Source organism: Pelobates fuscus, chromosome 2 (genome assembly GCF_036172605.1).
Source record: "Pelobates fuscus isolate aPelFus1 chromosome 2, aPelFus1.pri, whole genome shotgun sequence".
NCBI lineage: Eukaryota > Metazoa > Chordata > Amphibia > Anura > Pelobatidae > Pelobates > Pelobates fuscus.
Window position 1 is genome coordinate 288,436,097 of NC_086318.1, and position 24,001 is coordinate 288,460,097.

Sequence of the window (24,001 nt, forward strand, 5' to 3'; positions counted from 1 at the left end):
GTGAGGTATCCATTTTGGTAATTATAACAATTGCAGCTGACTGTAGTTTTTATAAAGTCAGAAGTATCCAAGCACTGTATAATCTTAAAAAATGAAACCATTCTGCAATGATTTAATCCAATAGTTCGGACTCCAGTACTCAATGCTGCTGATCGCCAACTTTCTTCCTCTCTGCCTTTGCAATCCGAGGAAGTTTCAGCCGAATGGTCAGTGATAAACTGGACGCATCAGCCCATTGATTGAAACAATTTACACTATTTGATCAGGAGAAGTTATTATGGAAACTTGCTTTTTTTTTTTTTTTTTTATCAGCAATCTATAAATGCAACAGTTTTTTTGTTAAACGTTAAAGTCTAATTATTCAGCCAAGATTTCAAATAAAAGCAATGCTTTTATGAAAGTTTTTAGGAAGTGAAGGGGATCATCAGAAGGCAAAACAAGGATACAATCTACACTATCTCACAATTAGCATATTATAAAAAGAATTCAAATCTGTTTGAAAATTGTATGGTAATTACTTTATTAGGAAGAAAAATAAATCTACATTTGGATCCTGAAAAGAAAAACGTAAAGGTTAATGCATCAATTTTAAAAGAGTATAGAGGAATCACACAACTTAGATGTGATGATTCATAATAGAGAAATGCCAATAAACATTAAAAAAAAAGATTACAAAGCAGATAGTAAACATGAACATGCAATATCTGAGATTAAAATATTTTTCAGATCAGCAAGTAAATATAGCTATTAATTGTATTATTATTTTAAATGTGACTCTATTGTGTATATATTTTGATTACTAAAACTACACTCTGACAATGCAGCTGCCTTCCAAAAAGATTTAGCAGACCATGCAATGAACATTAATCATAACTACAGGGAGTGCAGAATTATTAGGCAAGTTGTATTTTTGAGGATTAATTTTATTATTGAACAACAACCATGTTGTCAATGAACCCAAAAAACTCATTAATATCAAAGCTGAATATTTTTGGAAGTAGTTTTTAGTTTGTTTTTAGTTATAGCTATTTTAGGGGGATATCTGTGTGTGCAGGTGACTATTACTGTGCATAATTATTAGGCAACTTAACAAAAACCAAATATATACCCATTTCAATTATTTATTTTTACCAGTGAAACCAATATAACATCTCAACATTCACAAATATACATTTCTGACATTCAAAAACAAAACAAAAACAAATCAGTGACCAATATAGCCACCTTTCTTTGCAAGGACACTCAAAAGCCTGCCATCCATGGATTCTGTCAGTGTTTTGATCTGTTCACCATCAACATTGCGTGCAGAAGCAACCACAGCCTCCCAGACACTGTTCAGAGAGGTGTACTGTTTTCCCTCCTTGTAAATCTCACATTTGATGATGGACCACAGGTTCTCAATGGGGTTCAGATCAGGTGAACAAGGAGGCCATGTCATTAGATTTTCTTCTTTTATACCCTTTCTTGCCAGCCACGCTGTGGAGTACTTGGACGCGTGTGATGGAGCATTGTCCTGCATGAAAATCATGTTTTTCTTGAAGGATGCAGACTTCTTCCTGTACCACTGCTTGAAGAAGGTGTCTTCCAGAAACTGGCAGTAGGACTGGGAGTTGAGCTTGACTCCATCCTCAACCCGAAAAGGCCCCACAAGCTCATCTTTGATGATACCAGCCCAAACCAGTACTCCACCTCCACCTTGCTGGTGTCTGAGTCGGACTGGAGCTCTCTGCCCTTTACCAATCCAGCCACGGGCCCATCCATCTGGCCCATCAAGACTCACTCTCATTTCATCAGTCCATAAAACCTTAGAAAAATCAGTCTTGAGATATTTCTTGGCCCAGTCTTGACGTTTCAGCTTGTGTGTCTTGTTCAGTGGTGGTCGTCTTTCAGCCTTTCTTACCAGGGCCGGACTGGGGATACAAAGCAGCCCTGGAAAAAAAAATCTATGCCAGCCCCATAAGTCATTGCGCCATATATTGCCGTATGTAATATGTAAGGCAATGTCTTGCCACCCCAGATGGTTGAGTATATATATATATATATATATATATATATATATATGTACACACACATTAAGCATTCTCACATGCAGTGTTTACATTGCTTCCTAGTGACACCTCTAGTGACAGTCACTCAGACAGTCACTAGAGGTGCTTCCTGTGTCAGTGCTGCACAGCGTGATTGCACAGTGTGCAGCACCTACTATCAGGGCCTTTGCAGCCAATCATATGGCAGAGCATTGGATTGGCTCAGATCATCATGCTGCCATAGAGGCAGGGCCAGTCGAGGGGAGACCAGCACGGCGTGGGGAGAAAAAAAAAAGGTGAGTAAAAACACTTTTTAAATACACACAGATACACCATGACACAGACACACAATGACACAGACACACACACCATGACATAGACACACACACACACCATTACACAGACACACAATGACACATACACACACGCCATGACACAGACACACGCCATGACACAGACACACGCCATGACACAGACACACACGCCATGACACAGACACACTCACCATGACACAGACACACACACCATGACACAGACACACACAGCATGACACAGACACACACAGCATGACACAGACACACACACACCATGACACATACACACACACCATGACACATACACACACGCCATGACACAGACACACACGCCATGACACACACACACCATGACACAGACACACACAGCATGACACAGACACACACACCATGACACATACACACACACCATGACACAGACACACACGCCATGACACAGACACACACGCCATGACACAGACACACAATGACACAGACACACAATGACACAGACACACAATGACACAGACACACGCCATGACACAGACACGCCATGACACAGACACACAATGACACAGACACACAATGACAAAGACACACACACCATGACACAGACACACAATGACACAGACACACACACCATGACACAGACACACACACCATAACACAGACACACAATGACACATACACACACACCATGACACAGACACACACACACACCATGACACATACACTCACACTGACAGAATTCCAAATTTTACCTGTGGGTGACCGGCTGGGTGGGCTAGTGGCCGCTGGAGGTCTGCTGGCCGCTGGCTGGGGGAGGTCTGCTGGCCGCTGGCTGGGGGAGCTCTTCTTGCGGCCACAGGGATGACTTGAATGGCGGCCGCAGGGGAAGCTCTTCTTGCGGCCGCAGGGGGAGCAGGCTGTTCTGTCTCTGCTCCCCCTCCCTCGCGCGCTAGAAAGAGACCGGCGCTGGAATATGACGTCATATTCCGGCCCCGGTCTCATTAAGCTTCGCGCGAGGGAGGGGAAGCAGAGACAGAACAGCCTGCTCCCCCTGCGGCCGCAAGAAGAGCTTCCCCTGCGGCCGCCATTCAAGTTATCCCTGCGGCCGCAAGAAGAGCTTCCCCTGCGGCCGCAGGTGCTGACGGCCCACCGGGAAATTTCCCGGTATCCCGGTGGGCCAGTCCGGCCCTGTTTCTTACCTTGGCCATGTCTCTGAGTATTGCACACCTTGTGCTTTTGGGCACTCCAGTGATGTTGCAGCTCTGAAATATGGCCAAACTGGTGGCAAGTGGCATCTTGGCAGCTGCACGCTTGACTTTTCTCAGTTCATGGGCAGTTATTTTGCGCCTTGGTTTTTCCACACGCTTCTTGCGACCCTGTTGACTATTTTGAATGAAACGCTTGATTGTTCGATGATCACGCTTCAGAAGCTTTGCAATTTTAAGAGTGCTGCATCCCTCTGCAAGATATCTCACTATTTTTGACTTTTCTGAGCCTGTCAAGTCCTTCTTTTGACCCATTTTGCCAAAGGAAAGGAAGTTGCCTAATAATTATGCACACCTGATATAGGGTGTTGATGTCATTAGACCACACCCCTTCTCATTACAGAGATGCACATCACCTAATATGCTTAATTGGTAGTAGGCTTTCGAGCCTATACAGCTTGGAGTAAGACAACATGCATAAAGAGGATGATGTGGTCAAAATACTCATTTGCCTAATAATTCTGCACTCCCTGTTATTTCTAATTGTTTTGTCAAATTCCATGAACTCCTAAGAGAGCAGTCTACAGAGACTTCACTGTTTCAATGTTTACCAAAGCATGCTGGGATATTACTGGGTGCCTTATATTATTCAGACATGCTTCAAGCCACATTTGAGCAGCTATAGAGGTGCATGCAACTGAAAATGTTCACAACTTAAAAAGAAGCCATCTAGTCACTCCTATGACAATGTGCCCCTCCTAGGGCAAATGGTCATTAAATGGAGTGGGGACCTATAATATGCAATGGCTGGACATGGATGTGAATGTGTGTAATGAGGGTCAAGGTGAAATTAACACAACTTTCAGGAAAAGGGATATTCATGATATAAGCATGGCAATTATCAGTAAACCATACTTCAGCAGTGGGGAAAGTAATGGAATCCATGTTAAAGGATAGGATTGTAGAACATCTAAAATATTTCAAGATCAGAAACAATATGGGTTTACTTCAGGGAGATCATGCCAAACTCATCTTGTTTTTTTTATTGGATAAGTAAAATAATAGATCAGTGTGGTGCAGTCGCATTTCTTATCTAGATTTCAGTAAGGCTTTTGACACTGTCGCACATAAAAGGCTTATCAATAAACTGCAACCTGTTTGGATTACAATATTGTTGAATATTGAAAGGGGTATGGAGTATATTTGAAGCAAGGTCTTGTTGCCAGTGGGGTGCCCTCAGGGGTCTGTACTTGGACCTATTCTCTTTAATATTTTTATTAGTGATGTAGCAGAAGGTCTTGATGGTAAGGTTTGTCCTTTTGCTGATGATAGAAAGATTTGCAACAGGGTTGATGTTCCAGGAGGGATAAGCCAAATGGGAAGTGATTTAGGTAAACTAGAAAAATGGTCAGAGCTGTGGCAACTGACATTTAATGTAGATGGGTGCAAGATAATGCATCTTGGGCGTAAAAACCCAAAGACAGAGTATAGAATATTTGAAACAGTCCTAACCTCAATATCTGAGGAAAGTGATTTAGGGGTAATTATTGCTGATGACTTTAAGGTAGGCAGACAATGTAATATAGCAGCAGAAAATGCTAGCAGAATACTTGGTTGGATAGGGAGAGGTATTAGCAGTAGAAAGAGGGAAGTACTCATGCCATTGTACAGAACACTGGTGAGACCTTACTTGGAGCATTGTACGCAGTACTGGAGACCATATGTCGAGAAGGATATTAATACTTTGGAGAGAGTTCAACACAGTAAAGGAGGAGAGTATATATAAAAGAAGAAAAGCTACCACAACAAAAGTAAATACAGTGGTACTTCGGTTTACGATTTTAATGCGATTTTAATGCGTTCTCCGGGACGTTTTGTATTGCAAAAAATCCGTAAACCGAAACATGGTTTCCTAAACGAATTCATTGAAAACCAATTAATCCGTTCCGGAGGTCAGAAAAAACAATGAAGCTCAGCTCCCAACTTTCCACCGCTTGAAAAATGCACCAAAAAGTTCCACAACCACTGCAAAAGATTTCCAGAATGGCTCCAAAACTTGATGCAAAAACTGCTCCAAAATCTCCACACTTGACGCCACGTGCTTCCCACAGACTCCAGCATGGGGGTGGCGCTATAAACCTCCCAGGTATAATGCATCCTGGGGAAACTTTGTATTGCGAAAATAATTTGTAAACCGAGGCATTATTTTCAATGGATTTTCATTTGTAAACCAAAAATGATGTTAACCGAGGCGTTTGTAAACCAAGGTACCACTGTAGTCTTAAATTAGAGGGGCAAAGGTTTAAAAATAATATCAGGAAGTATTCTTATTACTGAGAGGGTAGTGAATGCATGGAATAGCTTTCCAGTTGAAGTGGTAGAGGTCAACACAGTGAGGGAGCTTAAGCATGAGTGGGATGAGCATAAAGCTATCCTAGATATAAGAGACTAATGCAAGTATTAAGAAAATTGGGCAGACTAGATTGGCCAAATTGTTCTTATCTGCTGTCACATTCTATGTTTCTAAAATTAGAGAAAACATCAAACTTTATTAGAAATATTAGTACCTATTACACAGTTTATCTGTTCGCCATACGAAAAACTAAATTCAATAACTGGGATAGGCACATTATTAAACATAAAAATTTGAAACATTAAAGTTCCTCTCAGAGAAGGATTAAGAACTCATGGGGCCCTACACAGGTTACTTGTTATCTCCTCCTTCACTCTTTTCATAGAGTTGTGAATGTAGCCAAGGAAATGCATGGTTCAGAAGCCCCTATGTAATTCTTGGGTCATAGGCAGCTGCCTAAAGTCACCTAATGGTTAATCTTGTTCAAGTATTATTGAGGTATGATCACAACAATAAAGTATATGCAAGACATGATAGTAAGTAGATGAGAATATGAGTCACAAGTAATAGCACAACAGCTGGTAACAGTGTAATTGAAGCAACACTGAGCAGTTAAAGGCTATTAACACACAATTAGGAAAGCCTAGTAAGTAGTCATCCCCTATTGGTTGGAAATAAAAATTGTGCTATTTTCCTAAAATTTGCTAATAAACTCTCTAGGATTCCTCATTGAAATATTATAAAACTGGTCATGATATGCATATCTCTTTTGTTTTTTTTAAATATAAATCATAGAAAATAAATTAAGAATATAAAAAAGAAAAGAAAAAAAACAGATGACAATGCCTAACCTGGGGGCCGGCGAGGGGTGACAAAGATACAGTCGGTTGAGCCGTGTAACTTGGCATCTTTAAGTAGGGTTATGAACATCATATTATCAGCTTTATATAGGTAGCATTGACTATTGTATAGACTATGAGTATTTCAGTGTTATTGATAGAGGAGTGAGAGATTCCTAATGGGAAAACAAAACAAAAATAGCTCTACCTAGTAAAATAATGTACTTACAAGTATTACAACCAACATTAAGTAAAACCTAAATGGAATACAATTATATGCTTGTAAGTACGTAAGTGCACTCTTGAATCTTTTCTCATGAAGCAACAGCCTAACAAAGTACCAGATATAACAGTGTGCGCAGTACATTCAGATACAGAGTGCAAATCAAGGGATAACATGAACGAGCAGAGCTGTTACTGCACTTTTGGAGGCTGATTGACACAATTATAACGTACAAATGCTTTCATTAAACTTTTTTTTTTTAGACAAATTTAACAGTTGGAAATAATTGTTGATAAGTCGGTTATAAGTCTGAGAAGAGGGTTTAATAATACAATGCTAGCATTATATCGGCATTCATGATGTACAGGAATCCAGGAAGGCAAAAAGCCAGCATAAGTACTGATCCCTTGAGTGGATTTTCAATTGTGCTGTTGATTACAGATAACAATGTTGTGTATCCTTCTTTGAACATGCACTAGCTCCAACAGGCTATAATTACATCCCTTCCAATTTTAGCAATTAAAGCTTGCTTTTGAAGTAATGTGAGAACCGATGAGAAATTAAAGGTTGGCATGTAAACATAGATCTAAATGCACCTCTTTCAAGGTTGTTCACCTCTATTAGGAAAACCTGTTATTGACGCAGCAAGATAATGGTTGATGCTAGTGAAATAGACCTTGTATATTGTAAATGCTGAAAAGCCTGATTATATTAAACAATGCCTAAAAGCAGTGAAGACAACTTTCAATTGAGTGAAATAATTCTGCTTTTCACTTTTCATTCTACTTTGCACTTTGCATCTGACATAAAAACATATTTTCCGTGACTTTCATTTATATAAATTTCGGAAGATGAAATGCATTATTTCAATAGTACAAAAATGTAAAATACAAATTACTAAAACATGTACTTTGTCAAACAATACAGAAGTAACCCTCAGCCACCAGGGTTAGTTTGGGTTCTGATGTACGCAATTCTACTGATCATCCATTTTTTGAGAGACAAAGAAAGTTATGTAATTAGCAACTGGCCTGAAAGAGTTCTTATTACTACATAAACGAGGTGTATCAGAAATTAACCTTTTCTACTGGACTAAAACAAGTTTGCAGTCCTGTTTTTCTCCCCCTTCAATCACAATTAATTTATCTATTAAAAGGGCACAGTCACCATATTGGCTTACCAGTGAAGTGCCATAAATTACCCCCCCAAACACAGGTCTATACCTTAGATATTATTATAGCATACACACAAGAGTCCTCACACAAAATGGTTTTGATGTGTACCAGGTCTTATCAGCCCTATTGTTTGCCCTTCTCCACACGTCACTGTCCATGTAGACTGCCGTTAAATATAAAATGTGCTGTGTAGTCTCAATGCTAACCACAATGCACTGACTTGTTGCACAATGTCTGTTTATGCTGTTTTGGCATTATGAATCACATTGTTTTGTTACTATGCCCAACAAAAATAAAGAATATAAAAAAAAAAAAAAAAGCATAATGACACAATTCCGTTGTGCTCCTTTTACATGCGTAGAATAATAGTAAACCATGGCAGGGATGTCGTATGTCCCACTGACACTCAAGAAGGTTGTCTGTGACGCTTTAGAACTTGGGGCATTGTTATATGTCATGTAGAGGTGCAAGCTATAACTGTTTAAATTGAGATGTTCTGTGTGCCAGAAACATTTCAAAGGGAAATGTCATGTGTTTGCATGTGAAATATATGGATCAGAGATCTTGTTCACAAGGATATGTTGTAGCAATCATACCTTTTTCAAGACAGTTTTATGAATGGGAGTCACTGACTGGTGGAGAGCGTCAACTGATTGTGTTCAGCCAATCACCTGGCTCCCCTGCCAAGCCACACTCCGTGCTTCCTAAAACTAAGATCAGAAACCAGATCCATCTGGGGGAGCTGAGGCTCACTTTGGGGATAAACCGTTGGGGGCCTACTGGCACCATAACAAATTATTTTAGATTAAGTTGCTATGGTACCTAAACATGCAAATTGCTGTAGTTATAAATAAGTGTGTGCAAAGACATAGGGACAAGAGGCATCTTTGAACTATAGTCTATTCAATTATAACTTGTTTCTTCAGTGCTGTCGAGATGTCACATATTTCTGAGCCAAATACAAATGGTGACATTTATTTACCTGCATGTAATGTGATCATATAACCAACCAGTCTGTGAAAAGTAATGTTTTTGTCCAGTATTCTCCTTAGATTTCCCCTGCAGCACTATAAGAAAAATTACTCTATTAGTCTTTTTTTTTTTTTCAACTATTTTTTTTTTTATTTGAGTGTAAGCTATTGTAATATTACAGAAGCAGTTAACTCGTCATAACCAATATATACCAGTGTAGTGGTTTTAGTGCAATTAGGTTGAGGGTGCCATAACCCTGTTCTTGATCAAGCTGTTTTTGTGAAGCTTGATCAAACAAGAGGTCCCTTAGGACCCTGCTGCCAGCCCCCGCTTGCTGGAATATTGATAAATATATTACACTTCCACATTAGCACTGTCTATTTAATTCACATATTAAAGCCATCCTTTGGCTGAGCAGGTGAGGTGACAGGCTCAGGAAATGAATGGTGTTAAAATATAGATGAAATTAAAGTTTCCATTGCATAAATGACACTACAGCATTATCAGTACTTGAACAGGGACCAGACAGTATGTGTAGGGAGGATTGTGTCTCAATCTGATATTTCCAAGATTGAAATTGATAAACATAACTGATAGGGTTCTGAATAGAGGCTGCTTTCACCAGAAGTAATTCAAGTAGTTAAGAATGATAGATAGATCTGAATTGCTTGCATTATCCAATGCTGGAATCTGTAGGGATATTTGTTGAACAAATCCATTTAACTAAAATGTATCTCTTAGTCTTGTACTCAGTTTCATAAACTTCATAAAGTTATACAAAAGCATTGGAGGATGCTCTTGCTCTAGCATTGAAGAAGAAAGTAGATGAATTGCCCTTTATGGATCTCAGTATTGTCCACGATGTTAGTTCCATGCACATGCACACCCTTCCCCTCCTAACATCAGACCTGCCAAACTTTTGTCTGATGTCACGAAATATGGATTTTTGTTTTGAACAGTCAAAAACAAAAAAAACCCTATTTGTATTGTAAGTTAAAGGATTTCTCCAAGCGTTTTTTTCACAGTTAATAGAATAATGCCCTATTGCCATTAGTCTATATGCCCACGATCTAATCAAAGGCTTCTCAGGTGCAGGTAGGAGGCGAAGGAAGGTGGGTAATTATCAAAACAAACAGAGGGGATTGGGAAGAAAGAGGGCTCAATTCAGGGGTGGGCAGGGCCGCCACCAGAAATTGTGGGGCCCCTGACAAAGCACAAGGTCTGGAACCCCCACACCCCCCCTCCCCGCCCGGCCGGCCTCCCCCTGCAATGAATGCAGTGTGTGTTAGTGTAATGAATGCAGTGTGTGTGTCAGTGCAATGAATGCAGTGTGTGTGTGTGTCAGTGTAGTGTATGCAGTGTGTGTGTCAGTGTAGTGTATGCAGTGTGTGTGTCAGTGTAGTGGATGCAGTGTGTGTGTCAGTGTAGTGGATGCAGTGTGTGTGTGTGTGTGTCAGTGTAGTGGATGCAGTGTGTGTGTCAGTGTAATGGATGCAGTGTGTGTCAGTGTAGTGGATGCAGTGTGTGTGCGTCAGTGTAATGGATGCAGTGTGTGTGCGTCAGTGTAGTGGATGCAGTGTGTGTGTCAGTGTAGTGGATGCAGTGTGCGTGTGTGTCAGTGTAGTGGATGCAGTGTGTGTGTGTCAGTGTAATGGATGCAGTGTGTGTGTCAGTGTAATGGATGCAGTGTGTGTGTCAGTGTAATGGATGCAGTCTGTGTGTCAGTGTAGTGGATGCAGTGTGTGTGTCAGTGTAGTGGATGCAGTGTGTGTGTGTGTCAGTGTAGTGGATGCAGTGTGTGTGTGTCAGTGTAATGGATGTAGTGTGTGTCAGTGTAGTGGATGCAGTGTGTGTGCGTCAGTGTAATGGATGCAGTGTGTGTGCGTCAGTGTAGTGGATGCAGTGTGTGTCAGTGTAGTGGATGCAGTGTGCGTGTGTGTCAGTGTAGTGGATGCAGTGTGCATGTGTGTCAGTGTAATGGATGCAGTGTGTGTGTCAGTGTAGTGGATGCAGTGTGTGTGTCAGTGTAATGGATGCAGTGTGTGTGTCAGTGTAGTGGATGCAGTGTGTGTGTCAGTGTAGTGGATGCAGTGTGTGTGTGTGTCAGTGTAGTGGATGCAGTGTGTGTGTCAGTGTAATGGATGTAGTGTGTGTCAGTGTAGTGGATGCAGTGTGTGTGCGTCAGTGTAATGGATGCAGTGTGTGTGCGTCAGTGTAGTGGATGCAGTGTGTGTCAGTGTAGTGGATGCAGTGTGCGTGTGTGTCAGTGTAGTGGATGCAGTGTGCATGTGTGTCAGTGTAATGGATGCAGTGTGTGTGTCAGTGTAGTGGATGCAGTGTGTGTGTCAGTGTAATGGATGCAGTGTGTGTGTCAGTGTAGTGGATGCAGTGTGTGTGTCAGTGTAGTGGATGCAGTGTGTGTGTGTGTGTGTCAGTGTAGTGGATGCAGTGTGTGTGTGTCAGTGTAATGGATGCAGTGTGTGTCTGTGTAGTGGATGCAGTGTGTGTGTCAGTGTAATGGATGCAGTGTGTGTGTCAGTGTAGTGGATGCAGTGTGTGTGTGTCAGTGTAGTGGATGCAGTGTGTGTGTGTGTGTCAGTGTAATGGATGCAGTGTGTGTGTCAGTGTAGTGGATGCAGTGTGTGTGTCAGTGTAGTGGATGCAGTGTGTGTGTCAGTGTAGTGGATGCAGTGTGGGTGTGTCAGTGTAGTGGATTCAGTGTGTGTGTCAGTGTAGTGGATGCAGTGTGTGTGTGTGTGTGTCAGTGTAGTGGATGCAGTGTGTCAGTGTAGTGGATGCAGTGTGTGTGTCAGTGTAGTGGATGTAGTGTGTGTGTGTGTGTCAGTGTAGTGGATGCAGTGTGTGTGTGTCAGTGTAGTTGATGCAGTGTGTGTGTCAGTGTAGTGGATGCAGTGTGTGTGTCAGTGTAGTGGATGCAGTGTGTGTGTCAGTGTAGTGGATGCAGTGTGTGTGTGTCAGTGTAGTGGATGCAGTGTGTGTGTGTCAGTGTAATGGATGCAGTGTGTGTGTCAGTGTAATGGATGCAGTGTGTGTGTCAGTGTAATGGATGCAGTCTGTGTGTCAGTGTAGTGGATGCAGTGTGTGTGTCAGTGTAGTGGATGCAGTGTGTGTGTGTGTGTCAGTGTAGTGGATGCAGTGTGTGTGTCAGTGTAATGGATGTAGTGTGTGTCAGTGTAGTGGATGCAGTGTGTGTGCGTCAGTGTAATGGATGCAGTGTGTGTGCGTCAGTGTAGTGGATGCAGTGTGTGTCAGTGTAGTGGATGCAGTGTGCGTGTGTGTCAGTGTAGTGGATGCAGTGTGCATGTGTGTCAGTGTAATGGATGCAGTGTGTGTGTCAGTGTAGTGGATGCAGTGTGTGTGTCAGTGTAATGGATGCAGTGTGTGTGTCAGTGTAGTGGATGCAGTGTGTGTGTCAGTGTAGTGGATGCAGTGTGTGTGTGTGTGTCAGTGTAGTGGATGCAGTGTGTGTGTCAGTGTAATGGATGTAGTGTGTGTCAGTGTAGTGGATGCAGTGTGTGTGCGTCAGTGTAATGGATGCAGTGTGTGTGCGTCAGTGTAGTGGATGCAGTGTGTGTCAGTGTAGTGGATGCAGTGTGCGTGTGTGTCAGTGTAGTGGATGCAGTGTGCATGTGTGTCAGTGTAATGGATGCAGTGTGTGTGTCAGTGTAGTGGATGCAGTGTGTGTGTCAGTGTAATGGATGCAGTGTGTGTGTCAGTGTAGTGGATGCAGTGTGTGTGTCAGTGTAGTGGATGCAGTGTGTGTGTGTGTGTCAGTGTAGTGGATGCAGTGTGTGTGTGTCAGTGTAATGGATGCAGTGTGTGTGTCTGTGTAGTGGATGCAGTGTGTGTGTCAGTGTAATGGATGCAGTGTGTGTGTCAGTGTAGTGGATGCAGTGTGTGTGTGTCAGTGTAGTGGATGCAGTGTGTGTGTGTGTGTCAGTGTAATGGATGCAGTGTGTGTGTCAGTGTAGTGGATGCAGTGTGTGTGTCAGTGTAGTGGATGCAGTGTGTGTGTCAGTGTAGTGGATGCAGTGTGGGTGTGTCAGTGTAGTGGATTCAGTGTGTGTGTCAGTGTAGTGGATGCAGTGTGTGTGTGTGTGTCAGTGTAGTGGATGCAGTGTGTCAGTGTAGTGGATGCAGTGTGTGTGTCAGTGTAGTGGATGTAGTGTGTGTGTGTGTGTCAGTGTAGTGGATGCAGTGTGTGTGTGTCAGTGTAGTTGATGCAGTGTGTGTGTCAGTGTAGTGGATGCAGTGTGTGTGTGTGTGTCAGTGTAGTGGATGCAGTGTGTGTGTCAGTGTAGTGGATGCAGTGTGTGTGTGTGTCAGTGTAGTGGATGCAGTGTGTGTGTGTGTGTTTAGTAGTGTATGCATGTAAATGTAACGTTATTCGCCCCCTCCCTGTTTCTTAGCTGGTGCAGGGAGGGGGGAAGATTCTTTGATCCCTGGTGGCCCGGTCTGGTGCCATTGTGCCCCCCCCCCCCCCATTGCAGAGGGGGCCCAGCGGACTGTAGCTGTACTTTACAGCATTTCCTGCTCTCTAACTCCCGCGAGATGTGTTATGCGCGCCGCGCGGAGCGTTGCCATGGCAACGCTCTAACAGCCGCACATCTCGCAGGAGTTAGAGAGCAGGAAATGCTGTAAAGTACAGCTACATTCCGTTGGGCCCCCTCTGCAAGTCTAGGGAGCCGGGGGGGGGGGGGAGGGGACACGCGGCTGTACCTATATATAGCGATCATCACTATATGTAGGTGCAGAGAGTAATTGTGGGGCCCTGGACTGCCAAAGCAGTCCGGACCCCCCAGGACCGCCGGGCCCGTGACAACCGTCACGGTTGTCACCCCCTGATGGCGGCCCTGGGGGTGGGAGGAAGACAAGAGCTTCTCCCTTGCAGGCTCTGCAGGCAAGAGAGAAGCAGTTATGTCTGTCGCCAGCGTGCAGTTCTTGCTTGCGACAGACATAATTTATGCATAGAATTGACACGAGGAAGCTTGAAACAGAGTTCTAGGCTGCCCAAGTTGCGTGTGCTTGGGGTGCAACTAGCGTCCAGCACACAATTAAAAATATCTCGAGAGATGCAGTGTTTCAAGCTGAACCACTGCACATCCAGTCTCCTACCGTTATGACCCATTCAAAAGTAACTAGTGGTTGTAAATAAAATATCCAGCACATTAATACTTACTAATAATTTTATAACAGTAAAATGAGTGACTATGTCTCATTTCATTTATTGGCAAGACACTTTTTTACAATATCACTAAATATATGACTTTTAGACAGAGATGATAGATGAATCATGAAAGAAGACAATAACTTACTGTGCTCGTTCTTCTAAGGAATGAAATAAAATTTCGGCAAACTGGCAACAGGATAAGCATGCAGTTGAAGTTGAGACACATTGCAGAAGCTCTTGCCCATGCCAAGGCTGACTGTATCAGAAAATAATATATTTCATTTTTATCAAACATAACACTGAATTAGAATTAGAAATACATGTTCAATAATAAAATAATACTTACACCAAGAATAATTCGTGTATAGAGAAAAGATTCCGCCTTCTCGTACCACAAAAAGGTATCAATGAATAGATATATGTTTAATCCCAGCCAGGTTACCTTCAAGGAAAAAGCAAATATCAGACTGTTTTATTTAAAGGTCTGCTACCATGAATATAATAATAATAATAATAAAAATGATATATATATATAAAACTTAAACAATGATTTACAGTTCCCTGCGGATGCTCTATACCGCCTGCAGCAGTAGTAAGACCCCTTCAATCAGGAGAACATCATGCTCATCTATGGAGACAATTATAGAACTTCTGTAGCAGCCATAATTTCGTCAATGCTAAAATTCTTCCATTTCTCACATTAATTTTATAGTCGTTCTCTGCACTCTTTCAAGCTCCTAGCTTCTTTAAAGAAACACTCCAAGCACCACAAAGAACACCCCCAGCACTTTGTAGTAGTTATGGCTTTCTGAATTGCATTTTTTTAAAATTTGTTTTTCCTTTCCTTGTCTATGATCAATTTGAATCACAGACGTGGTTAATATTATTGTGTTATTTTCATATTCTCTTCTACGGTGAGTCTATTTCCATATCATACAATACATTGGGTTATTCACTAATGTGAGACTTTAAAGTGAATTCAAAGAGAATTTCAAATTAAGGATAGAGTAGCAAACTGAAAGCATAGCTGATTTTCCAATTTGGCTATTCTGAGTTTAGATTTTAAATTTATTTTGAATTCACCTTAAATTCTCAGTTTAATAATTAACCTTGATCATTTATTACACAATATCTATTTTCATAACCTAACAAAATATACACTGTGATATTTAAATCACAACCACAAACACTTCTACATCATATTTAACTTGTCTGAGCAAACTCACCAGTGGAGAGTAGTGGTTCTGACCTACTGGTTAATGATCCACTATATTATTATTATTATTATTATTATTATTATTTATTAATAATAACGTTTATTTACTTGTGCAGAAATTGTAAATAATTGGCCTAAAATTTGCACTTTTCTTGTCAATTTTCCACAATCCATAACTACAGATTAATGGATACCTGTTAAGAATGTATAATGATGTGCAAGTGACAATACAACTGATTGAGTCCTTTGATTTTCCTATAATGAATTAGCAAACAAGGAAGCCAAGATGTGATGACTCATGAACACAAATCTTATTTAAACATTTTCACTAAAGTGAGAATCATCTGGAATTCAAAATGAAAGTGAACGTTTAGTCAGATTGGCCAATGCTTTCAATCTGGATATTTTGGCCTTAAATTTAAACGAGATTCTTCACTAAAGCGAGAATTCAAGGTGAATTAAAAGTGAATTTCAATTTGCAGGCCAAAGTATCTAAACTGGAAGCGTAGCTGAATTAGAGATTTTTAATATTCCCCTATTTTAGCCATACATTTCAAATTCACTTTTAATTCACTTTGAATTCTCACTTTAGTAAATAACCCTGTTAAATTCACTTTGAATTCCTGACAGATCTCACTTCAATGAATAACCTTGTATAGACATGGACTACTATTGCCAATACATATGCAACTAGTCTGAAAATACCATCTATAGGTAGGTCAGCAATACAGTGTATCAATAATTCTTGATCAAACATATTAGACATGTGCACGCCTAACAGTTTTGAAAAAAACAAAACTATTTAACATGCAAGGGGAAAAAAAAATAATTACTACTTTGTGTCTAATCTATTAGTTGTGAAAAGTAATCACATTTTAAAAGAATATTCCATAACTGAAATTGGAAAGGCTGAAGCAGGCACTGTTAACAATGCTGTTTCATAAGATTTAAAATGAAAAGTGTTGAATGAAAATGTAACTGCAAAACAAATGCTATCCGTTTGTTTTGCATGGGTGTGTGTGAATGTCTGTGTGTGGAGGTTTTAAAGCAGTTACACAGTCTGCAGCTTGTCAGCCAAAATGATGTGGTTTCTGCTTGTCAGGCCATTGTGGATTGCTGAGAGATTTGGGAGTTAAATCTTAACAGTAGCTGGAATGCCACACATAATTCTAGAATTCAACAACTTCCACACTATTATAGATTATAAATTGAACATATTTACTTACCATGATTAGGAAAGTTGTAGTTTCATTCAAAATCCAGTAGCCCATTTTTAAATATGACTGTTAAACTATAGTATCTTTTTACTGTAAAAGTTTTTTGGCACTTTGCTTCTGGTGTCTCTTGGTTCAAGTACTTTGAACTGTTGCATATCTTCTTCTTCTTCTTGGAATTTTCTAATTAAAGCCCATCTGACAAAAGCACATCACCAGCCTGTCATGGTCATGTGATCAAGACAAACAAAAAGGTGGTCTATTCTCAATCATTCCTTTGAGAAGATGAGTCAGTTCTTACCCGTATTTATCTCAGCTGCTGTAAATGCTATATATTTACAGGGTTATTCACTAAGGTCTGAATTATGCATAAAGTCAGAACCCTAAATTAAATCCAAATGGCAAAACTGAGGAAAAATAGCTGATCTTGAAAACTCCCAGCTTGGCTATATTTGCATCAGTTCTAATACACAGAGATTAAATTTGTGAAAATTCTGACTTTAGTGAATAATCCTGGTTTACAAGTGTTATGTCTATAAAGTACAATTTTTAGTAAGAGACTTCAAGGGGTTACATATAGAGATGTCCCGAATAGTTCGCTGGCGAATAGTTCCTGGCGAACATAGCTTGTTCGCGTTCGCCACGGCGGGCGGACATATGCGATGTTCGGTCCGCCCCCAATTTGTCATCATTGAGTAACCTTTGACCCTGTACCTCACAGTCAGCAGACACATTCCAGCCAATCAGCAGCAGACCCTCCCTCCCAGATCCTCCCACCTCCTGGACAGCATCCATTTTACATTCATTCGGAAGCTGCATTCTTAGTGAGAGGAGGGACAGTGTAGCTGCTGCTGATTTAATAGGGAAAATGGATAGCTAGGCTAGTGTGTTCAGTGTCCACTACAGTCCTGAAGGACTCATCTGAACATCAGTCTGCTTTTTTTTTTTCCTGTGTAATCTAATTGCAGTTGCCTGCCTGCCAGCGTGTGTGTCAGGCTCACAGCGTATACGGTGCCCACTTGCCCAGTGCCACCACTCATATCTGGTGTCACAATAGCTTGCATTTAAAAAAAAAAAACTTTTTTGACTGTGATATAATAGCGTTTCAGGGCCTGCCAGGGCACAGTGTCACACCAGTGCAACTCATATCTGGTGTAACAGTAGTGTACATTAAAAAAAAAAAAAGAAATTTGACTGTGAAATAATAGCAGTCAGTTTCCTTCACACGTGTGCGTTTCAGGGCCTGCCAGGGCAGAGTGTCACACCAGTGCAACTCATATCTGGTGTAACAGTAGTGTACATTTAAAAAAAAAAAAACTTTTTTGACTGTGAAATAATAGCAGTCAGTTTCCTTCACGCGTGTGCGTTTCAGGGCCTGCCAGGGCACAGTGTCACACCAGTGCAACTCATATCTGGTGTAACAGTAGTGTACATTTAAAAAAAACAAAAAACATTTTTGACTGTAATAGATTAAATAGCAGTTAGTTGTCTGCAAGCATGTGTGTCAGGCCTACAGCGTCTACTCTGCCAACTTCTGCCAGTGCACAGTGCCACTCATATCTGTTGTCACAGTAGCTTGCACCCATAGTACCACTAATCGAAAAAAAAATGACAGGCAGAGGCAGGCCACCCCGCAGGGGCCGTCGTGGTCGTGGTGCTATGATTCCCTTTGGCCCTAGAATAATGCCCAGTGTTCAGAGGCCACGTACCCTGAACTCGAAAAGTTCTGAGGACATAGTTGACTGGCTAACACAGGACACCCAATCTTCTACAGCTTCCGCTCGGAACCTTGACGCACCATCCTCCTCCAGCTTAGCTTCGGGCACCTTTCAAGTTACCACTCGTCCGCCTGCCGCCACCACAAACACTAGCACCACAGCCGCTTCACTTGATGTGTCAGAGGAGTTATTTACACATCAGTTGGAAGAAATGAGTGATGCGCAACCATTATTGCCAGAGGATGTAGATAACAGGGATATGTCTCTGTCCGGCAGCATTACACACATGGACGTACGTTGTGATGATGATGATGATGTTGTACCCACTGCTGCTTCCTTTGCTGAGTTGTCAGATACAAGTAAAGCGGTTGATGATGACGATGCGTCCGTGGATGTCACGTGGGTGCCCGCTAGAAGAGAAGAAGAACAGGGGGAAAGTTCAGATGGGGAGACAGAGAGGAGGAGGAGACGAGTTGGAAGCAGGGGAAGGTCGTCGCAAGGAGCTAGTGGCACAGCCAGACAGCACGCCAATCAATGCATGCTGTTGCCACCACCAGAATGCCGTCATTGCAGAGCTCAGCAGTGTGGCATTTTTTTTGTGTGTCTGCCTCTGACAACAGCGATGCCATTTGCAACCTGTGCCAAAAGAAACTAGGTACAACTGCTTTGCTAGGCACATGATCGCACATCACAAACACCTGAGTATAAACAGCACACAAACTCAAAGCCGCCATCCTCCTCCTGGTCCAGCATCTTCAGCCACATCAACCACTGCAACGCTGGAAGAGGATTGTAAGGAAGAGGAGTCAGAGGAGGAATGTGGCTTTGAGGAGGAGGAGGAAGACCAACCACAACAGGCATCCCAGGGTGCTCGTTGTCACCTATCTGGTACCCGTGGTGTTGTACGTGGCTGGGGGGAAGAACATACCTTCAGTGAGATCACTGAGGACGAGGAATAGGACATGAGTAGCTCGGCATCCAACCCTGTGCAAATGGGGTCTTTCATGCTGTCGTGTCTGTTGAGGGACCCTCGTATAAAAAGGCTGAAGGAGAACGACCTGTACTGGGTGTCCCCGGTATAAGCAGAAAGTGCCTGAAATGTTACCGAATTACCGCAAGTCGGAAAGGATGCAGCAGTTCCAAAATAAATTAAAAAGTATGCTTTACACAGCATATAAGGGTGATGTCACAGCACAACGGGAATCTAACAGGGGAAGAGGTGAAAGTAATCCTCCTCCTCCCACAACCACGCCGGCAAGGACAGGACGCTTTACAAACGTGTTGTTGATGGAGAACATGCGGAGCTTTTTAAGTCCTATGCATCGCCACAGCCCTTCGGGGTTCACCCTCAGAGAACGACTCGACCGACAGGTAGCAGACTACCTCGCCTTAACTGCAGATATCGACACTCTGAGGAGCGATGAACCCCTTGACTACTGGGTGTGCAGGCTTGACCTGTGGCCTGAGCTATCCCAATTTACGATAGAACTTCTGGCCTGCCCCGCTTCAAGTGTCCTGTCAGAAAGGACCTTCAGTGCAGCAGGAGGTATTGTTACTGAGAACAGAAGTCGCTTAGGTCAAAAAAGTCTAGATTACCTCACCTTTATTAAGATGAATGAGGGATGGATCCCGAAGGGACTGACAGTGATTAAACTGATAGGAATAGTACTACTTAACACATCTTATAATAACGCAGAGAGAGGCAACGCAGAGAGAGGAGTCTGAAGAAGAGGAGTCAGAGGAGGAAGGTGGCTTTGAGGAGGTTGAAGACCAAACACAGCAGGCGTTCCAGGGGGCTTGTTGTCACCTTTCAGGGACCCTTGGTGTTGTACATGGCTGGGTGGAGGAAGAGACCTTCAATGACATCAGTGAGGACAAGGAACGGGACATGGCAAGCTTGGTATCCAACCTTGTGCAAATGGGGAGTTTGCGGTTGTGCAAATGGACTGTTTGCAGTTGTTTGCGGTGCGTTAAACGGTGAGTTTGGTCTGTCACTGTGAAGCGGGCGTATCCCTTACACTACCTGATCGATACAACATCATACCTGATGTTTTAAAGCACGTTATTCCAAACAATTTAGGAATGTTAGGTGATTTATGCCCTTTATGGATTAAAACCAGACTCTGCATCAACTATGTAATTTTCCATGGGAGTTTTGCCATGGATCCCCCTCCGGCATGCCACAGTCCAGGTGTTAGTCCCCTTGAAACAACTTTTCCATCACTATTGTGGCCAGAAAGAGTCCCTGTGGGTTTTAAAATGTGCCTGCCTATTGAAGTCTATGGCGGTTCGCCCGTTCGTGAACATTTGCGGAAATTCGCGTTCGCCGTTCGCGAACAGAAATTTTTATGTTCGCGACATCTCTAGTTACATAGTTACATAGCTGAAAAGAGGCTTGTGTCCATCAAGTTCAGCCTTCCTCACATATGTTTTTGCTGTTGATCCAAAAGAAGGCAAAAAAACTTGTCTGAAGTGCTTACTAATTTGCAACAAACTAGGAAAAAATTCCTTCTTGACCCCAAAATAGCAGTCAAATGTCTCCTTGGATCAAGCAGCTATTACCCCACTAATTAGAAATGATATCCCTGTATGTTATGTTTTTGCAAGTATTTATCCAATTGCAGTAGTGTTGTCGCGAACCCGAAATTTTCGGTTCGCGAACGGCGAACGCGAACTTCCGCAAATGTTCGCGAACCGGCGAACCGCCATTGACTTCAATGGGCAGGCGAATTTTAAAAACAACAGGGACTCTTTCTGGCCACAATAGTGATGGAAAAGTTGTTTCAAGGGGACTAACACCTGGACTGTGGCATGCCAGAGGGGGATCCATGGCAAAACTCCCATGGAAAATTGCACAGTTGATGCAGAGTCTGCTTTTAATCCATAAAGGGCAGAAATAACCTAACATTGACACCTGTCCTCAAAGCCCAGCCCTGATACACACTGACACAGAGCAGAATAGAGACTGTTCCCCCTACATAGGGTCACTTGGCAGATATGGATTGACACCTGTCCTCAAAACCCCTGATACACACTGACACAGAGCAGAATAGGGACTGTTCCCCCTACATAGGGTCACTTGGCAGATATGGATTGACACCTGTCCTCAAAACCCCTGATACACACTGACACAGAGCAGAATAGAGACTGTTCCCTGTCCACAGAGACCATGATACACACTGACACAGAGCAGAATAGGGACTGTTACCCCTACATAGGGTCACTTGGCAGATATGGATTGACACCTGTCCTCAAAACCCCTGATACACACTGACACAGAGCAGAATAGGGACTGTTCCCTGTCCACAGAGTCCATGATACACACTGACACAGAGCAGAATAGAGACTGTTCCCCGTCCACAGAGACCATGATACACACTGACACAGAGCAGAATAGAGACTGTTCCCCGTCCACAGAGACCATGATACACACTGACACAGAGCAGAATAGAGACTGTTCCCCCTACATAGGGTCACTTGGCAGGTATGGATTGACACCTGTCCTCAAAGCCCCTGATACACACTGGGGGGAGCTACTGTCCTCCCCAACCCCTGCGCGGTGGGTGGGGGCCATAAATCACAATGGGGTGACCTACTATCCTCCCCCCTGGGACCCCACCCCTGCGCGGTGGGTGGGGGGCATAAATCACAATGGGGGGGCCTACTTTCCTCCCCCCCGGCCCCCATCCCTGCGCGGTGGGTGGGGGGCATAAATCACAATGGGACGGACCTACTGATAGGAGTGGAGTATTGTTCATATCAGTTTAATACCTTCCGCGTCTCCTATCAGTGGACGTGTAAATGGCAGAGATTTTTAATTGTTGAATCACCTCCCCTTTTTAGGCCAAGGTGGGAAGATGCTTAGACCACTGGTATATTGGTGCCATCTTGGAGGATTTTAATTTTTGGTTTGGTTTTTGAAGCCACAGTGCTGCACCAGTGGGCCTAAAAATTAGGCATGTACACATGCCTTAAAAATTTGGTATTGTTGCAGCCGCTGCTGTAGCAGCGGGCAGAAAAATTGATGTTTGTTTCACAGGCAGAAAGTGCCCTAAAACATGGCGGCTTGAACCCTAGTTGGTGGCGGATAAGTCACGCAAGTCAAACGTCATTCAGAGCTAAAATACAGCAGCGTGTGGACCATTTTTAGCCCAAGATAGCTCATCTCATCAGGCCTTTTTTAAGCAAATGTATCGCCCAGTGTCAGTCCCTTCGGGATCCATCCCTCATTCATCTTAATAAAGGTGAGGTAATCTAGACTTTTTTTACCTAGGCGACTTCTCTTCTCAGTGACAATACCTCCTGCTGCACTGAAGGTCCTTTCTGACAGGACACTTGAAGCGGGGCAGGCCAGAAGTTCTATCGCAAATTGGGATAGCTCAGGCCACAGGTCAAGCCTGCACACCCAGTAGTCAAGGGGTTCATCGCTCCTCAGAGTGTCGATATCTGCAGTTAAGGCGAGGTAGTCTGCTACCTGTCGGTCGAGTCGCTCTCTGAGGGTGGATCCCGAAGGGCTGTGGCGATGCATAGGACTTAAAAAGGTCCGCATGTCCTCCATCAACAACACGTCTTTAAAGCGTCCTGTCCTTGCCGGCGTGGTCGTGGGAGGAGGAGGAGGATGACTTCCACCTCTCCCCCTGTTAGATTCCCGTTGTGCTGTGACATCACCCTTATACGCTGTGTAAAGCATACTTTTTAATTTATTTTGCAAATGCTGCATCCTTTCCGACTTGTTGTAATTCGGTAACATTTCCGCCACTTTCTGCTTATACCGGGGGTCTAGTAGCGTGGACACCCAGTACAGGTCGTTCTCCTTCCGCCTTTTTATACGAGGGTCCCTCAATAGGCAGGACAGCATGAAAGACCCCATTTGCACAAGGTTGGATGCCGAGCTACTCATTTCCCGTTCCTCCTCCTCACTGATGTCATTGAAGGTATGTTCTTCCCCCCAGCCACGTACAACACCACGGGTACCAGATAGGTGACAACGAGCACCCTGGGATGCCTGTTGTGTTTGGTCTTGCTCCTCCTCCTCCTCCTCAAAGCTACAATCCTCCTCTGACTCCTCTTCCTCACAATCCTCTTCCAGCGTTGCCGCAGGTCCAGCAAGCGATGCTGATAAGGCTGTTTCTGGTGGTGATGGTGACCACAACTCTTCCTCTTCCTCTTCACGCTCATCTACAGCCTGATCCAGCACTCTTCGCAGGGCACGCTCCATGAAGAAAACAAATGGTATGATGTCGCTGATGGTGCCTTCGTTGCGACTGACTAGGTTTGTCACCTCCTCAAAAGGACGCATGAGCCTACAGGCATTGCGCATGAGCGTCCAGTAACGTGGCAAAAAAATTCCCAGCTCCCCAGAGGCTGTCCTAGCACCCCGGTCATACAAATATTCATTAACAGCTTTTTCTTGTTGGAGCAGGCGGTCGAACATTAGGAGTGTTGAATTCCAACGTGTAGGGCTGTCGCAAATCAAGCGCCTCACTGGCATGTTGTTTCGCCGCTGGATATCGGCAAAGTGAGCCATGGCCGTGTAGGAACGCCTGAAATGGCCACACACCTTCCT

At 43.1% G+C, this 24,001-nt stretch overlaps 1 protein-coding gene across 1 annotated transcript in view; it reads right to left on the minus strand.

Annotated features, from left to right (window-relative positions):
• The window catches only part of NOX3 (NADPH oxidase 3), a 62,752-nt gene extending 45,978 nt beyond the window's left edge, over positions 1 to 16,774 (minus strand). The window contains exons 1-4 of the mRNA XM_063441250.1: positions 16,730 to 16,774; positions 14,634 to 14,729; positions 14,433 to 14,543; positions 9,107 to 9,191 (exon numbers count right to left, since the gene is read on the minus strand). Coding sequence (XP_063297320.1) covers positions 9,107 to 9,191; positions 14,433 to 14,543; positions 14,634 to 14,729; positions 16,730 to 16,774 — 337 coding nt within the window. The remainder of the gene's footprint in view (positions 1 to 9,106; positions 9,192 to 14,432; positions 14,544 to 14,633; positions 14,730 to 16,729) is intronic.
• Between the last annotated feature and the right edge of the window lie 7,227 nt (positions 16,775 to 24,001).